Source organism: Malaya genurostris, chromosome 3, assembly GCF_030247185.1.
Source record: "Malaya genurostris strain Urasoe2022 chromosome 3, Malgen_1.1, whole genome shotgun sequence".
Classification (NCBI taxonomy): domain Eukaryota; kingdom Metazoa; phylum Arthropoda; class Insecta; order Diptera; family Culicidae; genus Malaya; species Malaya genurostris.
In genome coordinates this window covers 128,506,685-128,533,272 of record NC_080572.1, presented here as the reverse complement: position 1 = coordinate 128,533,272, position 26,588 = coordinate 128,506,685, and the positions used below count along the sequence as shown (strand labels likewise).

The window sequence follows — 26,588 nt, the reverse complement described above, 5'->3', positions numbered from 1 at the left end:
ACAAAGTTCTAGGAGTTTACTGGGACACTAAACAAGATGAATTAAGATTCGCATTGAATTACAAACAAAGCAATTTTGGTCATTTAGACACTAACACCATACCAACGATGAGAGAAGTTTTAGCCTTCGTGATGAGTATTTTTGACCCCTTAGGTTTAATTTCACATTATACTATTCAAGGCAAACTCATCATGCAGGAGCTACATCAATATAGTTTAGGTTGGGACGATTTAATCCCACCCACAGTGCAGCCGAAATGGCAATCGTTTTTAAGATTAATAAAGGAAATCGAACAAGTTCAAATACCGAGAGCTATAACATTGGATTCCGATCCACAAACGGAACTACACACATTTGTGGATGCGTCAGACAATGCTTACGCAGCCTGTGTGTACGCAAAGAGCAATTTATTCGGAAAAGCGGTTATAAGGCTAATAGCCGCTAAAGCAAAGGTAGCCCCGATTAAGCGGGTTTTAATTCATAGACTCGAGCTTCAAGCCGCAGTGCTCGGAGCAAACTTAACAGACCAGATTACCAAGGAAATGAGAATTATACCCATAAAGAAATATTACTGGTCTGACTCTCAGACAGTACTAAATTGGATACGCTCAGAGCATAGAAAATATACGCTATATGTATCATTGAGAGTTAGTGAAATTCTGAGTCTCAGTAAAATAGATGAATGGAGATGGGTTCCCACGGGGTTGAATCCCGCAGATGAGGGAACAAGAGAAATTAAAAACTCCAAATGGTTTAGAGGACCTAGTTTCTTAAAGGAACAACCAGACCAGTACCCAGTTGAGAAAGGGTTTATATGCGAAAACACAAAAGAAAAGAATGTTGAAATTGTCCCGTTCAACATTCATTGTGCCAACACTTCAAACACATTAAGAATATTAGAATCTCGAAAAGGACCCGAGTTCGCAGGAGAAGAGACGCTTGATCTTCTTCGCGAGAATAGTATATCGACGTGGGATAGACTGATAAAGAATCAGTTATTATATATTTCCTTGCTCATGTATAAGGTATATTTGAATAAAAAGATATATCACAATTTAGATAAACCGTTTGACTACGTCAACGATTATAAGGATCGAATAACCGCGGAATATTTCGCGATAAGAAAGGCGCAGCAGGACGTCTATAGCCGACAAATTAAAGAATTATCGAACGGTACGTCGACGTCCGATAATCAGTTGAATAAATGTAATCCATTTTTGGATGATAAAGGCCTGTTGAGGGCGCGAGGTCGGCTCGCTAACTCAAATTGCGTTCCATTTAATACTAGAACCCCCATCATTTTGCCGAAACATCGGATTACGTTCTTGATCGTTAAGCATTACCATGAGAAGAATTTCCATCGTAATGATAACGTTGTTTTCTCTACTCTATGGGAGAAATACTGGATTCCTCACGGAAGAGCAACTTTGCGTGAGGTTAAACTAGACTGCAAGAAATGTAATAATGACGCCGCCAAGCCAGTACCACCTCAAATGGCTCCCTTACCCGATTGTCGAGTCGGAGGAGTTTTTCGCGCTTTCGTAGAGACCGGCGTCGATTATTTCGGTCCAATTGAAGTGGCGGTCGGAAGGCAAGTGCATAAACGTTGGGGCGTCATATTCACTTGCATGAAATCAAGAGCGGTTCACATAGAGCTCGCAGAAGGTTTAGATACCAATTCATTTTTATGTTGTTTAGGCAATTTCATGGCATTAAAACATGCCAGACCCAGACAGCTATGGAGCGATAATGGTACCAATTTTGTTGGTGCCAATAAAGAATTAAAGAAAGCATTAAAAGAATTGAACAATGAAATGAAATCTAGGGGAGTATTATTGGAGTTTACATGGAAATTTAATCCACCTCTTAGTCCGCATTTTGGAGGAGCGTGGGAAAGATTAATAAGGATCATTAAGCTATCCCTAAAGGAAATGTTAAAAGCTTTCGGAGTCAAAAGACCTAAAGTTGAGACTCTGAGATCATATTTGTATAAGGCCGCAGATATGATGAATGATAGACCTTTGACCGAGATATCCTTAGACAATGCGGATTCTCATTTTATAACTCCCAATCAATTATTAACCGGGAGGATTAGCGAGCCGGAAGAAGCTTACATTGCAGATGTTGTAGATCTGTCCCAGACTAATGTTAAAGCTATCGTTAACAGCCAACTTCATTTATGGAGACGTTGGCGAAATGAATACTTACCGACCTTAATTGAAAGGCGGAAATGGCAGGGTAGAATTAGACCCATTCAAGTTGGCGACGTTGTTGTCGTTACAGAAGACAATCCTCTTACCGGCAGAGGAACTTGGCTGAAAGGTATTATAGAAAACGTTCAAACAGCCAAGGACGGACAAGTAAGGTCCGCTACAATAAAAACCGCAAAGGGTGTAATTCATAGACCCGCGGTAAAAATCGCAGTACTTGATGTACGAGAAAAATGCGATATAATAAAAAAGAACGAAAAGAAACATTCCTTGTTTTTATATGCCACTTCTTGGCAAGCCATTAGAAAGGCAGCACTATTAGTTGTGCAATTTGTTGACACCCTAAAAGCAAAGGTGAATAAGCAAGTTTATAATAAAAATATTCCATCGATAGTAGACGAGCATAGGGCCAAAGAGTTGATATTCCGAGCTGCTCAGGAAAGAGCCTTTAGTAAGGAGATAATTAGTTTAAAAAATAAGGAACAAGTGGACTCTAGTAGTCCTATAGCAAACTTAGAGCCATTTTTAGATGACGATGGAATTATGAAAACTGGGCGAAATGCCAAAATAATACTACCCGAGACACATATGTCTCGTCTTTTGATAAACTATAAATTGAAAACAAGCCCTGATGTTTATGCGGCTAGAACTCATATATCATCAATTTATTATATTAAAAATTTGAGTTCAATTTTAGAAAATTTAACAAGTAATGGGTTGCCTCCAGCAGCAGCAGAGACAACATCGACGAGTTCATCAGTAGCAGCAGCGACATCAACGACGAGTTCATCAGTAACAGCAACGACAAGTTCTTCAACAACAGCGAGAATCATCTCTAAACGAAAGAAACCTCGAGCTTCACCAGCCACAGTGGAGGTGTCTTCTCCTCCACGATTCCCGTTGAAGCGAGCACTGTCACAATCTACCAGCAATAAGCGAACTATAGCAAAAACCATATCAAGCAACTCCAAAGAAAAACATTTCGTCGGTTGTATTCGCCCGCAAAAAAGACCACGTGAATGGGAGTTTCCTAAGTGGGGAACCAAAGACGAGATTGACATGGACCGTGTCCGGAAAAAAGCCAAGGAGCTCCGAGAAGAGAATTTACGCTCAGCGAAGAACAAAAAACCCGCCCCAAAAATATTTAGACCTGTTTACGGGCTATCACTTCATATCATCACGATCATCTGTATTGGATTGTTATGCGGCGTATTTGGAAAATTACCCGCTTCGTCGACCAAAGGATTGATTGCGTATGATTGCGCAAATCCGGAAATAAATATAACAAGCTACTCACTGTTGGACGTAGCTGCATGCTTACCACCCGCAGATAATATTACCACTAGCGAAGTGTCTATTCAAGTCCTTCAGAGAAATGCTAGATCTATCGCAAAAATATACCAGTGCAAAGTTATAATTAAAAGAGAAATAAGGCACTGTGGAATGCACTCGCATACTTCAGATTATGAGCGAGGCTTTGCATATATAGTTAAAGAATTTACGGCTGAAAGCTGTCAAAGAGCTCATGCTCTCAACTCAGTATCGCTGACCTACAATATAAACATAAATGAAGCAAAAGTAAACGCGACTACGCGAGGCGAAACATTAATAGCCGGACACGTCAGCGGTAGCAGCTGTACGGGCGAAACTTATCGCACAGCTGAATATACATGGACTAAAGCTCTAGTGTACTATAGGTACGAGATATCCTTATACGAATATACAGCGAGAGTCGACTTGGATAACGACCAAATTCAATTACGACAAGGTTTAATTTGTCAATATTCCTTGGGTCGTTTAGATTCCGAAGAAGGATATATAACATGGGACGTGAATCTCAATAACAAATGCAAGGACACCGAATTCGAAGATTGTCAAGTTTCTTGTTGATACTATAATGCACGGAAAAATTCTGTACGAGATCTACGGCTTCGGGTGGCAATTGCTCGCTTCATTTTGGGACTCTATCACAGCGTTCCTGTCTCATCGAAGTTCCATGAAATATCAACAGCGGGACGAGTCTTCGCAGCAATCAACTGTTCCAACACCAAACGCACCCCTATTAGAAGTAGTAACGTCAGGCAACGTCTACCCGATCAAACAACTACGAAGTCTCAACGCAGACATCATTAGACCATCGCATCGAGAAGCGGAGGCAACCAACGAATCAGATACAAATTAAATGAACTTTATAAACATTAAATGAATTACATTACATGTATTATGAGCTATTATATTCACACTTACTTTGTATTCTTCTCCATTAAATACATAACATATATTTTTCTCCAATATATATATATTGTTCAAGTGTTAGTTATAAGATATAAATCGCATCATTGGAAACAACTAAGTAAAATTAATTATATTGATATATTCAAATTTACATTATATTATATTGACATTTTCAAATCTACAATCTACAAATTTATTTCTATATTATAACATGAATCAGTTCTCCACAAGCAAGCAAAGCGAGTTTCAGTCTCGTGTTTTCACCCTTATTAGAGTAATAGAATTACTGGGGCCGGAATGTTCCAACACGGCTTGAAATTAGCGAATTACATGAGCAGATTTAAATTAAATCAAATTTCATTCATTTCATCAGATTCAAATCCGAGATTTCATCACTCAAAAGAGATGCTTCATTTCAGCACCGAGCGTCAGAAAACTGAAAATGTTTGCTCAAGATTAGGGTCTCACTTTATGGCCACAGTAATAAAACCTTTCCGTTCCACTTGAGAAAGGGATCAGCATATGCGCACAGGCAGGATCACTTTCACAGAGCTGCGCGCTAGGGCCTTATAGACGATTCAATGTAGGAGGTAAACAAATGCCGGCTATAAGAACCAGGCAAAGAATTATGTAAACCAGATGCGCGCGTATGCATGAGCTAGGGAAGCGGGTAAACCGCCAGGACTTGATACAGGACGGAAAGAGAAAACAGTAATATGTTGCGCGACATTCTAATTTTATGCAACACTTCTTTTCATTATAAATAGTTTTAAGAAATTGTTAATAAACCAGTATACCACTAGTGACCACCGTGTGTGTATCCTCGCGTGTAGTGATTATCACATTTAGTTCTTCAAGTTCGACACTGTCGCAAGTTGTTCTTTGGCTCTAGTCTGGAGCAAATCAAGACTTGCTGATTTTAGTGTTGTGTGAACTTGCATCAAAGCGCATTTTCCAACCTCTGCCCACTGAAATAGGTTGGGTTTAGGTCAAAGCCATTTTCCACGTTTGGTTGGACTCTGGCCGGAAACCGTGGCGATTCAAGTTTATACTGCCTACAATCGGCTAAAACGCGCCCCCTCTCATAATCTCCTGTCACAAGTTGGCATTAGTGGAGAGGCTGGTAGCACTAGTCAAGATTTCGCTACAGCTGATTCGAAGAGGCCTCTTCTGTCAGTTCCGAACTGTCAACTAAATCACAAGCTGAGCTAATCTGCCAACAGTTAGAGCTTGGCGAGCTAAATTAGCACGCCAAGATATAACTGCTGGACTGAAGGGTTACGCCTCAGCGAACACGTTGTCTGGTGCAAATAGCGACAACTGGAAGAAAGCAATGTTGGATGAACTCGAGTCTGTAAAAAACAACGGTACCTGGGAGCTGGTCGATGTTCCAGAAGAAATTATCGCGTCGATCAGCCAGGCACTTGCCCGTAACTTCGATATTATCAGTTTAGGAGACGTTAGTAATTATGTCGGCATCGAAGTAGACCGTGATAGTGCTGGTGATTTTCGCATCTTACAGAAAAAGTACATTTCGGACATCGTGAAATCTGTCGGTTTACAGGATGCAAAACCGTCTTCAAAACCCATTGATGTTGGCTATTTTAAACTAAACGCTGAAGACAAACCTCTTAAAAATAACTCTGAATATTAAAAGCTAGTAGGAAAGCTGTTGTTCGTTGCTGTTAATAGTAGGCCAGACATTGCAGCATCCGTTTCAATCCTCAGTCGGAAGCTTTCGAATCCTACGCAACGAGATTGGAATGAATTACAAAGAATCGTACGCTACTTGAAGAGCACAGCACAGATAACAGATATACTGGCTCGAACAAAATTTTACAAAATCCTGTTTAAATTGTGACTTGTTATTCTTTGGTCACTGAGTCCAGCTTGTATATATATGTCAAATTTTGTTTATATCAATTGTCAGTAAATGTCTAAGTAGAATTTAAATGTCAATCGCGTTTCTACTCCGTGTTTACACGTTTGTGTCACGTTTAAGTTCTGCTTAATAGCATAGGTTGGTGTCAAAAGTAGGGTTTTGTTGATTTTTATATATATTTCCATTTATTTATTTATCCTATTTAATATTTATTTATTCTATTTATTATTTATTTATTTACATTTATTTATTGTTTATTTATTTTTACATTATTCATTTATTTACAATCGTCAATTCATATATTTCGTTATATAAATATGTATAAAGAAATATATGAATTGACGAATGTAAATAAATGAATAATGTAAAAATAAATAAACAATAAATAAATGTGAATAAATAAATAATAAATAGAATAAATAAATATTAAATAGGATAAGTAAATAAATGGAAATATATATAAAAAACAACAAAACCCTACTTTTGACACCAACCTATGCTATTAAGCAGAACTTAAACGTGACACAAACGTGTAAACACGGAGTAGAAACGCGATTGAATAAAATTAACTTATGATTATTTCGGCAAAAGGAAACAAAATAGCAAATACACTTATAAAATTGCAAGTACTAAAATTCAAATACACAATTCATGACACCAACCATAATAAAATGATAAAATATTGTAACCGTTATCTGTCTGCACACTGCCATCGTCGTCATCATCGTCATCATCGCAATATAATATGCGGGGTGGCATGCTTTGAGGGTGGCGGTGGGTGTGAGATGGAAAACGGACCCCAAGCAGATAAAATCCGCGGGAAAACCTTTGCGGAGGACTAATAGTTTTCTGACCCGGAGGAGTGAAGACAGCAGCAGCGTATCACCCGCCCAAAGTGATTGCGTTTCAATCGTTTTTCTTTATAAAGTTTTAAAAAGATCCAAAGGGATCTCTGTGGTAATCCGTATCGAAGGTCCGCACGAAAGTTTGATTCGAGAAACGGAAATCGAGTAGGGCCAGTGCGGTTAAATGCTAAATTCCCCGGTATATCAAACTAAACAGTGCTTGCACGACGCGAGTGCGATTCCGGTCTGCAAACGGCATAGTGTGACATTTTGTGGGCGTTGAGGACGCCACAGTGTTGAACCGGCGGAAGATATTTGCCGAAGTGACCGAAAACGTAATAAACCGAACGTTATTTGCCGAAGTGATCGAAAACGTTCGTAGTGAAACGCAGGCCTACGCTACACACAGGCCGAGTTGCTGCTTTATCTGGACAATCGTCACAGTTCCATCGCTCCCGAAGCCAATGCCTGTCCCGCCAACCGTCTCAAGATAACCACCAAATCGACCAACGAGCATCACGGCCGCAACGGAGCTTCGAAGATAAGTTTTTCGATAAAATAAAAAGCGCAAGTAAAAAGTGAACCATTTTGCCTTTATGTTTTTTTGTCGTGCTCTAAAAATATATAGAGTTAAAAATTTGAAATTGTACGGTCTTTCTTTATACAAGCTGTGTCGTCCATTTTGTTCAGTTTTTTTGTGTAATTCTGTTTCCGCCGAATAAACGATTTACTCAGTGACCACAGGTTGAGAAGTAGTCCGTCAATAACCCCGGTAAGTGAAGAGAAGTTTCTCCTGGAGACACCTACAGGTAAACGACCCTGAAATGGTGGTCCAGTGCTGAAAAGCAGCCACCAGTAGTGATATACGAATCGAATCCTAACAAAATTTCAAATTTGCTATACGTTGGAAACACTACTGTTACCTAACAAAATCCTCCTGCCTATTATATAAATATTCCAACTACAACAATTTCAACACTTATCACACAATTTCCCTGTGTTAAAGACAATTTTATTTCCATGTCGCATTAATCACATGAGAATCGGAATAAAACAAAAATAAATTTGCCATTTTAACCAACAGCAAAACAAAAATCTAGCGTGAAGTGAATGTTGCGCCTAAAATTGTGGCTCATGTGAAAGCGGCACCCAAATCTTGATCGCCCCTCGTGTCGATCGTGGTGACACCTGTAAGTTTTCGCCACGCTGATTGAGCAAATTTTACACACAGGTCATATGTGAGCCTGTTGTAGAGGATGAGCGAATATACAGAAAAAGTAATCTGTATATAAGTTAAGCTGAAAATATTGCAAATAATAACGAGGATGTGTGGATTTTGACCTTATTATTCTTTTCCGTGTACTTTGCATAGTTGAGCAACCCTGCTTTGTGTTCATACAAGTGCACGAGGTGTAGAAAGAGCTAAGCATAACAAAATGCGAGACAAGTAGATCTCCACTTGATGTCCTTTTTACTCGTTCAATGAGATAGCATTGTACCATGGATTACCAATATAGACGAGAACGGACGCGTATTTGTCTGGATCCTGTCGAGTCACGACATCTGTATATCTGTTATCTGTGGGCACAGTAAATCGCATACTTCAGGTCAGCTGTCGTGAAGATAACTCTGGATTGGTGGGTTATGCTGATGCCAATTGGGCAGAATGCCGACTGGATCGTGAATCTAACAGTGGTTTTTTGTTCAAATTCTGTTGTCATACTATATCATGATCATGTCATAAAAAGACATGTGTTTCATTGTCAACTACGGAGGTCGAATTTGTTGCTTTATCCGAGGCATCTCAAGAAGCGATTTGGATTCAGCGTCTACTAGTCGATTTGGGTGAGCGCGTTCAAACTGTACAGCTGAATGAGGACAACCAGATTTGTTTGAAAATGCTCAGCTCAGATAAGTTTAGCAACAGGACAAAGCATATTGACACTAAATATAAATTTGTTAAAAATTTACAACAAACTGGAAAAATTCAATATGTGTGGTGATGATAGCTGATCTACTAACTAAACCATTGCATTGGGTCGAATTCGCATAGAACAACTTCGGCAATTGAGTGGCTGGATCATCTGAAGCCGATGATGAGAAGGAGTGTAGAGATACTACCAACACGGATTCTGGTTTTTACAATAAATGTTTCATACTCGATATAACAGTGTAATTTCGTTTTTGGCATATGTATGCCCTTCTATTACTTTCGTTATTAAGACATTACTAAAAACTTGCAATGAATAAAACTACTTCTAAATCTAACGCGTATTTCTGATTGTCGAATAATACGTCTGATTCCGTAAGTTCGTGCGTGGCTGTTTGGTAAATTTCCTTTACATTTACCTAAAGTTTTGAGTTGATTTTGGGTGAGTTCTGACCAAAAATTAGGTAGCGGCTGGTAAGAGTGTATAGTATTTTGCCCAGTACACTGAAAATAATTTGCATACTAGCATCATGTGCAAAGCATTTGATCTATCATTGCTTGTAGAACATACGAAATTCATGAAAATAAACACTTAATTCATAAAATGAGTGTAAAAACTGTTGGTATTTAGTGGAAATTACGCTACGTTTATATGAAATGCACTAAAAAAAGATAAGATACTTCTAGATTATATATGCATTTCATGTGACTGTCACATTGTTTTCCACATAAATTTTAATTGAAACAGAGTTGACCGATTCAAGTGTTTTGCACATACATTTGTGCTGTACTCATTCCCACTAGAAAATGAAGTGTTTAACACATGTAGTGTAGTGTTTAATACGATTCAATTGCAAAACACATCACAAATAAACAACAGATATGGAAAAACTGACGTGGTGTTTCATATGAATCGATCGTGAAAATTTTAATCGGTGTATACTTGGTTTGTTTCAGAGTTGCCAGGTCTGAGATCTATAAATTTGCAGGTTTCTTAGAAAGTGCTGGAGATATTACATATTTGTTTCAGATTTCTTTGAATTTTTTTTTAAATCAAGGTTTCTGCAGACTCGTCAAAATTCACAGACTTTTGAAATGGCCGTACCGTTAGTTTTTGCTTGCTAAGCCAGTTTTGTGTTGCTACTTTATAGAGAAATGAAGCTCGAAGACCATTTTTCGGATATAGAGTTCTTTGCAATCCGGTCCGAAGATATTTGACATTTTTACCTGGCATCTCTGGTTTGTTTACAATTACCGGCAGGCAGGCAGCAGGTGGGCATATTTTTCTATAAATATTTTATACATTTCTTGTGATCACTGAAAGTATTGTTTTGTGGAATAACTTTGACTTTCGAGGAATCCGTAATTATTCGAGGTATTTGTAATTATATATTGATTTATTGTGCTTGCTTTTTTACTGGTAGATTTCGAAGGGCGTGATTTAATCATATCTGTTATCAGACTAGAAAACTGATTCTGCCATTTCTGTCAGTGACGAGGCCTTATCAATGTACATGCAAAAAATAGTACTGATTATATTGATGGTTCGGTTTATCTCATGTGGCCCAGAAGAAGATGAAGGTGTCAAATATGCAAGCAAATGTGAAGCATGTAAAATCCTAGCCACCGAATTGGAGGCCCGCCTCTCGGAGACAGGACGATCTCACGATGTGATTGAACTAGGGTACGAAAATAAACTATTCAACTATGTTTTAATGTCCTTTAGGTGATTATTACAGATACTCGGTCGACGATGTGAAACCGAAGAAACGGACCGAATATAGAAAAAGTGAACTTCGTCTTCTGGAATCAATGGAAAATGTGTGTGATCGAATCTTGGAGTACAATATTCATAAAGAACGCCAAGATAGTACCAGATTTGCCAAAGGAATGTCGCAAACATTTCAAACTTTGCATGGGCTTGTAGATAAAGGTGTTAAAGTAGACCTAGGGATCCCTTATGAATTATGGGATAAACCATCGGCTGAGATAACTCAAATGAAATCTCAATGCGAAACTATGGTGGAGAATTTTGAAAATGTTATTGAGAAATGGTATTTTAATAAGCAAGACGAAATTCCTTTAATTAAATATCTTTGTGAGGATCAAGTGCTGAAGGGGAAAAATCACGATTGCCTATATGAAATACTTGATGGATCCCCGGTAGGCTCAAAACATGAACTCTGAAATTAGTAAACTAGTGCTATAAGAATGGTTGTTTTCAGTTTATTCAGAAATTTATTTTATTACATATTTCTTGAGATTATCAACATAAATAATGTCAGTCATAATAACAAAATGGAACAACAAAATTACACCTTTTTCATTACATTTCGGTAAGTATTTTGTTTTGTATTTGTAAGATATTAAGGACAATATCCATATCAACTTCAATAAAATACTTCCTGTCGGCAGAGATGCCAGGTAAAAATTTCAAATATCTTCAGACAGGGATGCACTGTCTGTGGTGTCTGATTTTTCGTATTAATCAATTATTAGGTATTCGATTAATAAAAGAGGAGTCGATTAGTGTACTCGATTTCTATTAAGCATTAATTGATTAGTGCAATTAATCGATCAAATTATTCTAAACAGAATTAGAGCTGCCAAATAAAAATCTGTGTGAATATCAAATCTTTACCATTAGTGTATCATACAGTAAGAAAAATATGAGAAAATAAGGTTGAAATGTCTAGAAAATTCAATAATATCTCTGATCAAACGGATGGAAAAATTATTAACATTGTAACCGTAGGCAGAATGGATCAAAAGTCATTATTTAAATTGAAATTCGTATTACCTTGAATTATGACAGATGAAACTGCAACTCTCATAATAGCAACGTTTAGACTTAGGCTACAGACAGAGTCAGCGCGAGAAGCTGAGCCGAGCTTGGTGCTGACCAAAGCAGGAGTATAAGAGTGAAATTTAAGCCGATTTCTCACTTGTAGAGTACAAGAGTCCTTTTGATTAAATACTAGTATCATTCTCGCTTTGATTTGCCAATGTTTGTCACCAGCTTGGCTTCGCTTCTCGCGCCCACTATGTCTGCAGCTTAAGAGCAAATTCAGCAGCTGCAAGATTCATATGGGTGGTCTATAATGTAAATGAAACTGAAACAAACGTATCCCCAGCAATCCGTTTTAGTTTTATTTATTCGACCAGTTCTACTGTCAAATTTAAAACTGGTATACATTGCCGTTCTATTTTTTCTATATTTGAAACTCAGATAAAACGCTGCTGGGGCTGCCAGTTTATTTTGTTATAATTTATAGATTTAAATTTTAAAACTGACATAAATTATTCCTCTAGAACTAGAACACTTCTGAATATGCCCTAAGACTAAATGTTATCTACTAAGGCTGTGAACCATTTTGCTTTTAACTATAACTTTGGTTGATGTTTTTCAGTGTCGGAAAATAACCATCGATCTGTCAAAAATAACCATGTTCTCGAACAGTTATTTTTGACAACATCAAAATAGCCACTCAAGTGTCAGATTTCAACCAAAAGTTAAAATTAACCGCGAAAGAGCAAATTCAGCAGCTAGAAGTTCTATATGGAAGATCTATAATAGAGCAGAAACAAACGTATCTCCAGCAAGCCGTTCTAGTTTTATTTATTCGACCAGTTCTTATGTCAAATTTAAAACTGGTCTACGAAGCCGTTCTATTTTTTGTATATTTGAAACACGAGTGAAAGATGAGTTATATTTACTCTATAGTTGAGTCATATTGACTCAATTTCAAGTTAAAACGGCTTACTTAATTTTAGCTTATTGAACGAAACTCTCGCTGTTGGGTGGTTTTGCTCTTTGTATTTTGACAACAATTGAAGGAGCGAATGAAAGGAAGTACTCAAAATTAAGTAAAAAGAAGTCAAATAATAGGTAGTTTTTATTTTCCGTGTAGATTACTACTGACTGTGCCCTAACTGGTATAAATCTCGATTAATTGATTGCTATTAATCGATTAGCTCGACTAGTGGCACTGTCGTTAATCGATTACAAATACTCGATTTCTTTAGCCTTTTAATCAATTACGTGGATTAATCATCACTATGCACTGCCCATACTCGCATGACAGTCGCATTTCGATTATCGTCAAGTTTGAGTTAGCTTGAGGAATGAAATCTATCCTGAATATACTCTCAGAAATTGCAAGGGTTGTAAGTTTGTTCAGTAAAATGTGTAAAAAATATCAACTCATGTCTGTCCCATATCATAAATCAAATAAACATAGATTTCCCACTGTACGGTGACACTAACCGCACCTCTAGTGAGAAACGGGTGTACTTTTTCCATTAGCTTTTGTGGTTGTGTTAAATGCGCAGGCTACTTTATGCATGCATTTTAGGAGCATTTACGCACCCAATCTCCACCAGACGGCTCTTTCGGTGTCACGGGTTGCTCAACCACATTACTATTACACTTGGAAATCTATGTTTATTTGATTTATGCCCATATGCATATCAGTCCCATTCAGTACAAATTTCAATAATTTCATTTGTTGCAATCAGTGCGGTAAAATTTCATTTTCAATCGAATAATATAAGATGAAAATGAAATTTATGGCCACTGACCGTCAGCATATCCCTTCTTATTCATTTGACTTTTGCTGCCATTTTCAAGTGAAGCTCCCAGAAATCATCGTCAGTTGAATAATCGTACCTAGTCGTTTGAAGTTTTGCTTGCTCAGTTTCAAGTGCCAAGTAGTCTAGCTGCTTCATTGTTTTCGCTCTTGGTAGTAAGCAATTTCGAACGAATAGAATTATAAATGGAGTAAAGTGTTAAAAATGAAAACTTAAGGAGGAAACAATTAATTTAACAGATCGGCTGAAAAGTTCGTATCGTTTCTATGAGAAGGCGCCACTAGAATTAAATCCATACCATTTTCAGTTAGTACCAACCTTCAAAAGATACGTGTATAAATTTGACAGCTGTCTGATTATTAGTTTGTGAGATATTGCATTTTGAGTGAAGCTACTTTTGTTATTGCGAAAAAAATGGAAAAAAAGGAATTTCGTGTGTTGATGAAACACTACTTTTTGATGAAAAAAAGTGCCGCCGATACCAAAAAATGGCTTGATGAGTGTTATCCAGACTCTGCACCGGGCGAAGCAACAATTCGTAAGTGGTTTGCAAAATTTCGTACTGGTCATATGAGCACCGAAGACGATGAACGCAGTGGACGTCCAAACGAGGCTGTTACCGATGAAAACGTGAAAAAATCCACAAAATGATTTTCGATGACCGTAAAGTAAAGTTGATCGAGATAGCTGACACCCTAAAGATATCAAAGGAACGTGTTGGACATATTATTCACGAATATTTGGATATGAGAAAGCTTTGTGCAAAATGGGTGCCGCGTGAGCTCACAATCGATCAAAAACAACAACGAAAAACCATGCTGAAATTGAACGAATTGGCCTTCGAATTGCTCCCTCATCAACCGTATTCTCCAGATTTGGCCCCCAGTGACTTTTTCCTGTTCTCAGACCTCAAGAGAATGCTCGCTGGTAAAAAATTTAGAAGCAATGAAGAGGTAATCGCTGAAACTGAGGCCTATTTTGAGGCAAAGGACAAATCGTACTACAAAAATTGTATCGAAAAGTTGGAAGATCGCTATAATCGCTGTATCGCCTCTGATGGCAATTATGTTGAATAATAAGAACGAATTTTGGCAAAAAAATGTGTGTTTCTATTAAACGATACGAACTTTTCAGCCGAACTGTTATGTGTATTCTGTGATTTATATTTCAGCTATCTGATTAGTCTTTCATCTATTATCTTGAACCAATTCGAATGTTTACATGAACCTCACTTGAAGGCCGCTCTCACACTATTGAAAGAGATATTTTGTTACTTCAAGAGATCAACTGACGGTGGTTAAACTGAGATTGAAGAGAAACGAGTGATGAGTTTGTAAACAGATTTTTTTGTTTGTCTGTTAACAATTTGGATGAGACCATTTACTGTCCATATCGCCTAAATATAAATTTAAAACATTTGTTCGCGATTGTATACGGTTTGTTTTTGAGATTTATTAAATAAAAGTGACTAGTTGCAAAGTGTAAAGATGATTGTTTGAGATGTGTTCTTCGATTTTTGTTGGCGCTTGTTTGTAAACAGAACCGCTGAACTGTCAAGGATGAATGCTTGTTCATTTGTGACGTCACGATAAAAAATCTATTTACCTATATTTATGCTGTGAACTTTTGGTTAAAATCTAACACTCGAGCGGTTAATTTGAAGTTGTCAAAAATAACCCTGCCGAGCAGGGATGCCAGGTCATTTTTTCAAAAATCTGTGATCAAGCCAAAAAGCTGTCTGTGAAAATCTGTGCCCGTTTCCCGTACCATGATAACAGATCGAAATCAGTTTGGGGAGCAACAGACAGATCGGTGGTTATTTTCCGACACTGAAAAAAATCTTGCAATGCAAATTCTAATATTATTTCTTTAGTTAAAATTATTTCCAGTGGAAAATAAACCCAAATAACTTTCCATCCGTCAAATTTTGAAATGGACCGCAGTTTTAGCACAGACTAACAGACAGGACACTCAAATTAGATTCTTAAATAATTTTAACGGTCATTTCGAATATTCCTTCAGTTGAGACAGTACACGCATATGTCATGATGTCGCCACGTTACCCTTTCAAAAACATCCTGTCTGTCATCTAGACTGTGTTTATTTTTTTCATTTACCAACAGAGTTGCCATTTATACAGAATTATCTCTAAAGTATTGATTCGTATACGTCCATGCGAATTTCATGCAGGATACAGATTTAATAGATATTTCCAAACCTATATACATAATTGTGCTACTTCTCATCCTCCACCGCAATACAAAATCGAACCCGTTTTGTTACAATATTTACTTGTTTCTGGTCTACCGCCACTTAATTTCGGATGAAAATTAGCAACACAATAAAAAATAATCTAGATGAGCAACGTTGAGAAAAATATATGGTTACCTTCCAACATCGCTAAAAAAGTTAAATATATTATCAACCTAATCCAATAATTTATTGTGATGATTCATTTTCAAATATTATGATGAAATCAGGTATCCCTGCAAGCAGCTGATCGGTGTTGACAAACGAGGGGAAACCAACTAGTAAAAAAACTTTCCAATAACACAAAGGGTGTACCGATAGTAAACAGATCGCGCAGTACAATATAGGTGGAACTATGTGCATCACGAAAAATATTTTTTATAAGAATTTACTCATACTGTCATGTCTGTTAATCTGTGGTTTTAGTTAAATTTAACTACTCGACACAAAATAACCACTCAAGTGTCACATTTCTACCAAAAGATAAAATTAACCGCGAAATGGTTCACAGCCTTAAGGTAATAATACAATGATTTAGGCTGTGAATCATTTCGCGGGTAATTTGAACTTTTGGTTAAAATCTGACACTCGAGTGGTTAATTTGATGTTGTCAAAAATAACCCTGTTCGGGAGCATGGTTATTTTTGACAAATCGATAGTTATTTTAAAACAGCCTTAGGCTGTGATCCATTTCACGGTTAATTTCAACTTTTGGTTAAAATCAGACACTTGAGTGGTTATTTGGTGTCGAGTAGTTAAATTAGACTAAAACTGTGGCCCATTTCAAAATTTGACGGACGGAAAGTTATTTGGGTTTATTTTCCACTGGAAATAATTTCAACTAAAGAATTAGTATTAGAATTTTCATTGCGAGATTTTTTTCAGTGTTGGAAAATAACTATCGATCTGTCAAAAATAACCATGCTCTCGAGCAGGGTTATTTTTGACAACATCAAATTAACCACTCGAGTGTCAGATTTTAACCAAAAGTTAAAATTAACCGCGAAATGGTTCACAGCCTAAATGTAATAATACCAAATACAAATAATAATACCCCTAAGTCCCATATAAACGAATCGCCAATCAGAGATGCCAGGTCTGAAGATTTGTCTGTAAATCTGCAGATTTGGGGTATAGTGCTGCAGACATTTTTTTTTGTTTGGTTCACAGCATGAACAAGTAAGCCTAGCAAATATCTCCCTTTAGTTGCGATAGTGTGAAAATGTGAAAGGAGATCGTTTCTGGCAACGCTTTATGCTAGTTGCTACGGTGCAAAACAAACTTGTTTGTTTATCGTTGCTGTATTAAACTACAACAATCAGTCTAAATATCGCCGGATAATAAACCGAGAAGCTTTCGAAATGATGAGAGGTTGCTTAGTAGATGGATGTGACACAGATCCGAAATTTCGCTCCATAGTTTTCTTAAGGATCAAAATATGTAAGTCCATATTTTTCACTATAATAAACAGTAACTATAGTGAGCTTGTTCTTACCCTTCAGTGTTGCTAGTTTTATAGGAAATTCGTTAAAGTACATTGTCACTCTGACAGTGTATCATGACAATGTACCGCACGATGCAAAATGTGTCCTTGAAAATTTGTCGGAGTACTCCGTATTATAATTTGTATTTGATAATACCATGATTTAGGCTGTGAACCATTTCGCGGTTAATTTTAACTTTTGGTTAAAATCTGACACTCTATACACTGAAAATAATCCTCACGTTCAATCCAAGTGCGTGCTGCATTTGAACGTTCAAACGCGTATAGCACTTCATATTCAAGTGTTTTTCTCATAACTAATATGAACTCAATACATCCAATTCAACAGTTTTGGCATGTACACAGCATTCAATACATGGGATCATGAGTGTCGTATGCAACAATCACCACTTCTAAATGCTCTGATAGTTAGAAATAAATTAAAATTGATAACATTAGAATCTATATGTTGCACACATTTTCCTCAAATAGACCGCACTTTTCAATCAAATGCACACGTGTATTCAATTTTAAATACACTTGACACTTGGAGTTTGAATACTTTTGTTTTTAAATTCATGTGCCATGCACTTTGTTTTTATGGATCATGGTGCTATAATTCAAAAAGCACCCTGTGATTAATGGAATCAAAATGGCTGAAAACAAAGCACCACAGTCTCTTGCATTTTAAAAGTTTAAATCATACGGTTTTCCGGAATATATTTGCAGAATTCTTTTGGGTAAGCTTATACCTTTTGAAATTTTTCTAATCTCACAACTCTATCAATCTTTCTAGATCGAAATATTAACCCAGATGATGGAACGTAGATTCGCCACATTTTACCCAATTCGCAGTTAGCGCAATTGATATCAAACGAGACAGAAAATTCAACCACGATTATACTCGAGGTGAGTAAAAGATACTAATAATAATAATAATAATAATAATAATCCGTATGTTATATTACAAATGTGTCGTTACTGATAGAAAGACAAATTTCCGTCGTTCGAAGCACCGGAACCTGGTTCGTCACCTGCGAAAGCAACATAATCAGCTGCTCGTTCATCAAAAACCGTTCCCATAGATTTTGAACTTGAGAGTACAGAAGATTTTGTTTTGGATGATGTACCAACTACTTCCGGATTGTCTTCGCATTCGTTTCCCGCAGTATGTATCTTAACTACAGTGAAGATTTTTATTCGTACATTGTACGAATTCAAATATCATGTTTGTTTTGCGACCGCTCAAAAAGTCGTTATTGTTATATATTTTGTGTTTACCAAAAGGAGACGGACTGCGGCAACAACAACTTGTAGAACTGATACCTACGATTTCAGTACATGCATTAAGAAGAAGTATTTTGGGACAAGTATTATTAAAACTTGGAAAGCAAGGTGCACCCTTATCCGAAGCTCGTAAATTAGAACTTGCTGGAATTGTTGCTGAATCACTCGAAAACAACCGAGAATGATCTTCAGTCTGGTATTACCCCAACACTAAAAGATAACTGTATCAATTTCTATATTTAATTAGTTTGGTTTTTTTTTACAGAATTCTTATTATTTTCCCAGAGGAGGAGAGAAGAGAAACCCTGGAGGGAAAATCTATAAAATCTATAAAAAAAAGTGGTCCATTAAGTAAAATGATGTGTTTTCGTTTCGAAGCAAAACACAAACAGATCAAACAATACGCCCACATGACTTCATTTCGAAAAAAGTACGGGTGGGTAATGTCAGAGACATAACTGGATGTCGTGAATACGAATAAAACTGACACGATTTCTTTACATTTTCGAATTCGAATTGATAGTTGATCGTGATCGTGAATCGCGAAACTTTCCCCCTTTTCACTACTAAAATTTTAAACGATTTTGGACGTCGATTATCTCATTTCGGATTTGCATATTTCATAGAAAGAAACTATTAAGATGCTGTACAGGATTCATTTCTGCCTTTTAGAAGGACCAAATTGTGGAATTCTCCACGATATTTAGCACAGTTCTTGATTTTCTAATCATAACAGCAGTAACGGATTTCTTTCCGTGTACGATATTCAGCACAGTTCGGAACATTTATCTCGAACGATTTTCGCTCAGCGAAAAGTGCACGAAGCATATCAATTATTTTGGAATTTTCACTAAACTGATGATGTTTACCTTCGATTTGCAAATAAGTAATCCTAATAGTTCTTTAGATAACATTTAGAGCCATTAGAACGGCTGATTTTATATAATGTTGTCCACTTTTCGTTTCTTGTTTTCTTTCTCTCCAATGCAAACCACCAGCAGCTGATGCAATCGTTCTTGCTTGAATTGAAACTAGCTTTGCGTACACATCGACACATGTGTTCGCAGTGCCAAATGATGCGAAACTGGTTTAATGCGTCTTCTCGCCTTGACGATCGGAAGGCAAATGAGAACTGAGCGTTTGAGGTTTTTAACCACGCAGAAGGTGCACTCTCCGATGCCGCTGTTTGAATGCGTCTTCTCGCCCCGACGTCTGCTTCCATTCAACGCACAAGAAAAAATAATCGATTTTCGACCACGGTTCCCCTTTTATAACGTTCAGTTTAGAGGTGGGCAATTCGCTCCTGAGCTGCTCCTGTGAATCGAATCTTTAAAGTGAACTGACAGCTCACAGCTCTTTTTAAAAGAACCGCAGCTCACCAGTTCACCGCACTGGTAAGGTGGAAACAAGCTACGAGCTGAACGGATCTTCGGCCCTTGAAGAGCGAGTTATAAATGAGAAGAAATGTGTACATGAGCTTTTGTTCGTTCTTCCAAATGTGTATCTATCCTTCTTTAACAGATTGAATGAGCCATTGTCAATAAGAAATTTTACCTCTCACGCAGTAGGCTACGGTACATTCAGGGATGCCAACAAATGTGACACAATAATGATTCGCACACAAATTAGTTCGCATAGCATTGTTCTTTGTGCATTAATGATTTCGATCATGCATATAAAAGAAAAACGGAGTAAGAGAAACGGCGCAAGAAAAACGGCGCTAAAAACTAACCATCAGTTCAATCTAAATGAGCTGATGAGCTGATGCATTGAATCGATTCACTTTAGTGAGCTGATCGGTTCGGAGCAGCTCACCGGTATGAGCTGTTTCGCACATCTCTAGTTCAGTTGAAGGTATGTGCCTGACTACCTCAAAATCGTTGTCCTTGCGCGAAAAACCCAAGCAAAAGTAAAGAGTTTTCCGCGCTGTTTCAAAATTTTCAGAAAACTCAATTTTTGAGTTGTTTGTGGTTATCTCACACTGTTCAAAATATTATCCTAATTTCCTGATCATATTTTTGATGAAATAGTGAAAGAATTATGTTGCTGCCATTAATACAAGTCGAGATATTCACGATTAAGTTCTGCCCATTCTTTCTTATGGCTAATTTTGAAAAGGCGCCCCATAGTAAAGTAAGTCGTATTCACGACAAAATATTTGTTACACTATAGCAGTTAAAGCCTCGATACAGTTTAGTTTCGATCTATGTGAAAATATTTTTTTCAAAAATACTGCCCCTAATAATTTTACAGCAATTGACTTGAAAGCAAGATACTATTATCAGAAATTGACGGTCCACCTGTAACAGTACATTATTGAAAGGATACATTATATTTTAAAAAGAGATATGATTTTATGTTTCAAGAAAATGATTTGTGAATAAGCAATACATCTTTATCGAGGTTAGCTATAAGCATTATTCGCATTAGGAACATATTGTAATTTTCACATATGTAAAACAATAAAAAGACTTTTAAAATACTGCATATCATTATATTATTAAGTAAATTAAACAGTACCATCTGAAAAACTTTACATATGGTTTTATGTGATCAACATGTTGCAATCTAGTATTATTCAGTTAAGCCAGTTTATTATGATGTTGAAACTCAAGTGTTTCGCCTATGAATGCCATGTAAGGTATCATTTCACTTATTTCGAAATGCGCTTTACTTGACAGATATGTGTAAATTACTTCAATTTAACATCTACAATGTTGTTCGAAATTAAACAGAAAATTTCCCAAAATAAATAATAAATAAATTTCCCCCAACATTGATTTAATTAAGGAATGTTATTGTTTGCGGAGAGAAGGGTTCATTGATTTCTATGTGTAAAACACGATCAATGAACGTGCTTTGCTGTTGAATTAGTTGTGCGCCACGCTGGTAGATTTTCAGGTGTTTCGAATATGCATTTCAACTGGGTAATTTTATAGCACAAATTCAAGTGTAAAACCATTGAAAGCAACGTGCAGATTATTTTCAGTGTAGCGGTTAATTTCACGATGTAAAATACACAGGTGGCGTGATAAAACATTTTTGATTGTGTTGGTAATTCAAGCATGTAAATTAGATTTATTATCGTGACGTCACGAATGAACAAGCATTCATCCTTGACAGTTCAGCCGACAACACGACCTGCCACTCGACTATCAAAACTGTATCGCAAATTTAAATACCCCTCAGTAACAGGTAATGTCAAAACGAAATCGCTTGAAAAAATTTTGGAACTGGCAACACAAGTTGGTAAATTATTGATTTTGAAAAACAGTTACCAGTAGCCTTGGTAACTACATAAGGAATGTAAACAAAAACAAGAGATTCTCACTTAAAACGAAACCACTGAGTGTAGTTGGCCCGCTGCCAGGTATTAAGGTGAAATGTAGCGTCATAAAATGCGCGCCAAATTTTACCCGCTTCAGTTGAACGAACCGTCGCACAAAGCATACCAAGAAAAACGGACACATAGAAACAAGAACTTTTTTCAATGATTGAGCGCAGTGGGTTTACCTCTCGTTATATTGACTTGTAAAAAAGACTGGACGTAATGGATTTTCGAATCTTACACACATTGAATATATGCTAATTCAATCGTTATTGTTAGTGATTACTCTTACACTAGAGCTATAAATAATGAGTAATTATGAATGACTAACATGAGGCTATATGTATATGTATTGACCAACTTGCTAACCATGTATATGCCTGAGTTTAGTAGCAAGCATGGATTCTTCTTCAAAAGAAAGATTGAAGACAAGAGAACATTCAAGTATTTTTGATATCTTTGCCAGTCATTCACCAGGCCCTTCCCGCCGATGAGATAGAATTTACGTAAAAGTATTTACTTGACATGCATGATAGAGCGCGGTCGAATTTACTTATCGAATACATTCAATGCCAATATATTCCATTCTAATTGACTTTCATTAGCATCTTCGAATAAGTAGAAAGTATTATTTATGTTGTGTCAATAGGATCGTAGCACTAGCCATGTAATCGAAGCTATGCTATGAGTCGGCTGCGAATTCTGTTAAATCAGAAAGGCCAAATTTCTCAAAAGGAATGTAATTCTAAGACTTCCACACCCAGACATTTTCCTGGCGTAGATTCAGTATTCTCCCATTACTGTTCCACCACTCCTTGTCTGCGAAGTCTGTTGAAACAAATGGTCATATTCAACAATAAATGTAATACCAAGACGTTGCAATGCATTGAATTCAACAGAATTGCACATTCTTAGCATTATAAATGACAGTTACTTATAAAATAAACGATATCTTACAATACCCATTTTATTGTATTCAACTAGTTTTTATTTCAACAAAAAACCCAATGCTGCATAAATTCGCGTCATTATTTTATATGTAATTTTTGCTCACGATATAATGCCACCGTGCCCACCGTGCATTTCTCACACCACCTCAATGCGAAACAGCAGCGCGCAAGCAATAAAAAAAATGCAGAAAAGTTTATGTAAACTTTTTCAAATTTCGGTTGTTCTAGCTAATATTTTATAATTTTGAGTTGCATTATCAGATTCTTTGTGAAATTCTGCTACAAACACTACTTTTCAGTTCTAAAATCATCCCCGTAGAACGGAACAGTTACCGTTTATACATTTCAAAAACCAATTACGGCTCGGCAAAGCAAAATTTCAAAATTCTAAGAATACTTAGTTATGATAAATTTGATTTCGAAAACTTAAGTGTTTTTGGTTTTTTGAAAATCGGTCTAGTTTTTGAATAATTGATCAAAAACGCGATTTTCGCATTCCGCTGCATTTCACCTTAAATTTATTATTTCAGATAGTTTTGAGTCATTTTGGCTCATTTTTTATTTAATATGTATCTTTTCTTTAATGAACTGGAACAATTTCGTCGCTGCCACAGAGAGGAAGGCTCTTATCATTTCATATTCGCAGCTAGAAAGTTGTATTGTCGGGTGTTACTGAAAGATTTGCCTATGGGTACACCCTCAGCGCGCAACTGTGTTTGAAGAGGGTATATTCCAACGAATTTGGAACTCAAAATAATGCGAATTTGGAAAATAAAAAATTGTTTTATGCAACTATCGTAAACAATGTTTTTTATTGGAAAAAGTTTACTCGTAGTTTAAGGACATACAAACGAAAATAAAAATAACAGATATTGAAAACATCGTATGTCTTTTTCTGACAAGATCAGAATGAACATAATTAATTAAAAGCAAAAATGATTAAAGCATGAAATAAAAATATGTATATTTTGAAAATAATTCAAAAATATCTTAATATTTTTTATTAACACTATCGTCTTTGTGAAGTCGAAAATGTTTTTCACTGCAATTTATTCTTAATTTCGCTTTTATAATATGACAAGAATATTGTATAATTTAGAAAATGTAAATATATTTTCTACATAGATACGGTAATTACGGTATACGATCATAACCTACGTAGTAATTATTAATTGTATAATAACAAAAACAGTGGAAGTAATCATCTTGAAACCGCTTTAGTTTAGATGTTTGGAGAATCTCAGGCAGAAATTGCAGGAATCTAACGGTAAACCCCTCTAAATGTGTGGTTATCAATTTTAGCCAAATTGAAGACGCAAAAATTCGTCTGCAAATACAAAACGAAGAGATACAATTACGAAACACTCACAAACACTTGGGTTTTGTCATAGATCGAGGATTATCATATAGAAAACATATAGAAAAAATAACTAACAAAAGTGAAAGTGGACTAAATCTGCTGAAAATGCTATCCAACAGAAAAAGTACATCAAACCCAGAAACTGCTAAAAATTGGCAATGCAATAATCCGCTCCAAACTCGAATAAGCTGCAGTAATTTACGGATCAACAGCGAAATCAAACACGAGAAAACTTGAAACCACCCAAAACGCTTATATTAGAATATCTATGAGATACTAGAAGTTAACACCAGTGAATGTTATGCTAGCGGACAGAGGACTAATGCCCATGGTAAGCAGAGATGCGAGGTAAAAATTTCAAAAATCTTCAGACAGGGTTGGAAATGTCTGTATATCCGAAAAAAAAATCTGCAGTCACCAAGTATGTCTTGCTGGCAGCCATTTCTCTATAAAGTATGATACGCTAAACAACTGATTTGGCGAGCAAATAAAAAAACGGTCGCGACAATTTCAAAAGTCTGTATATTTTTAAGAAAGTCTGCAAAAGTCTGCACAACAATAAATATCTGCAGCACTATGTACGAAATCTGCAAATTTACAGACCAATCTGCAGATCTGGCCTCTCTGATGGTAAGCAGAGTAGAATGGCTAGCTCTGAAAGAAACGATAAAAAAAGGCGGGTGGGTAGTGTCAGACACATAACTGGATGTCGTGAATACGAAAACAAATGACATGTTCCTTAACACTTCCAAATATCAATTAGTTGATCAATTGTATGAATTATGCGAACAACAAATCCTAATAGTTCTTTAGAAAACTTTAAGAGCCATTAGAATTGCTGATTTTGTGTAATGCTCTCCACCTTTGTTTTTTTACCAATGCAAATGACTGGCAGCTGTGACGTAATCGTTCTTGTCGGAAGCGAAACTAGCTTTGCAAACGACACAAAATACATCTGCTCGCAGTAGCGATAGAATCCAAACTAATCCAATTTTTGGTGAGAGGTTTCTTTTTACGTGATTTCGTTTGTAGCTTTTTCCCTAATGGGCGGTCCTAACGGCATTAAAAATAGCCGCATACAATTTGAATGTCGATTATTTCATTTCGGATTTGCATAATTTGTTGAAAAAAACTATCAATATGCTGTAGGGATTCGTTCCTAGCATTCAGAGGGGTCAAATTGTGGAGCTTACTGCGATATTAGGCACTGTTCGGAAAATTTTCTGGAACGATTTGTTGTACAGCAGCAGATATTTTGTTCTCTTCCTCAGAACGCGTTCTGATTGGCTGGTGTTGACATGGGTCAAATGAGACAGGTTTTTCAATAGTGTACTATTGGAATACTTCAATGCTTTTACTATACACGTTTAAGTTGAAAAATTTCGATTCTATTGGTAGTTAGATTATATAAATTCTTTCACAGATCACTGAGCTATGAGCTTTAAAAATACGAGAAAGGCGAACGGGTCTTATGAATTATCCTCTTTGATACTCGTTTATACCAAACATTTAAGAAAAGTTTAATTTTGAATTATTTGAGATTATGTCACACAACTGAATATTTTATCATAAAATTGTGATCATATTTCCGATGGCATGTATCACTCTCTCAGAGGGTAAATTTTGAAAAGTATGCCCCATAGTAAAGTAACTCGTATTCACGACAAAATATGTTTCAAAATTTTGAAGTATTTTTAATTTTTCGAATAAGCGGTTTCTTCAAAAATCATATAAAATAAAAATCAATAGAACCACCCAGAGATGGCATTTCACCAGAGAGATACACGCTAGAGTCAGATTTGTGCCACACCGATGATGAAAAAAACGAAGCACCGCACAAAGCGGAAAGCGCACTTCTTCTCAGTGTCGAATAGACAGCATTTGAGTGTGTGCTTGTGGTTAAAGCAGCTGGCGCGAGTGAAACACATTCTCTTCGCATGAATCGCTCACACGCGCTCTCGTCTAAATACACCCAAGTGACCACTGGCGCGTGATGTTGAGCGAACACTTCTGTGAACTTCAATTAATAGAGAGTAGATCTGGCCTTGCTATGAAAAATTTGCAAGGAAAACCGAAAATTTTACGATAAATTGTTTTATTTTGTTGATTTTGCGTGTCCACGCTTCTTTTACGCAAACTATACACCAGAGCGCTTACCGGCGTGTACACCTCTGTGAAAGTATCTGCATCCACCTCAGAGAATTTATTAGCTAATGCTCTAGCACTTTGGTGCGATTC

The 26,588-nt window shown here is 36.6% G+C and overlaps 1 protein-coding gene across 4 annotated transcripts; it reads left to right on the top strand.

The window, feature by feature from the left end:
* The first annotated feature begins 9,681 nt into the window (after positions 1-9,681).
* On the top strand, positions 9,682-11,534 carry LOC131437956 (protein canopy homolog 4). 4 transcript variants are annotated; one of them, XM_058607660.1, is made up of 4 exons: positions 9,682-10,477; positions 10,595-10,786; positions 10,842-11,265; positions 11,328-11,534. In XM_058607660.1, exons 2-4 carry the CDS (start codon positions 10,611-10,613, stop codon positions 11,361-11,363), a joined length of 636 nt encoding a protein of 211 aa, XP_058463643.1. In that variant the 5' UTR covers positions 9,682-10,477; positions 10,595-10,610; the 3' UTR covers positions 11,364-11,534. The 4 variants fall into 4 exon arrangements, with proteins under 4 accessions (XP_058463643.1, XP_058463642.1, XP_058463641.1 ...); XM_058607659.1 differs by having other exon boundaries at positions 9,685-10,477; positions 10,564-10,786; XM_058607658.1 differs by having other exon boundaries at positions 9,686-10,374; positions 10,527-10,786.
* The last annotated feature ends 15,054 nt before the right edge of the window (positions 11,535-26,588 follow it).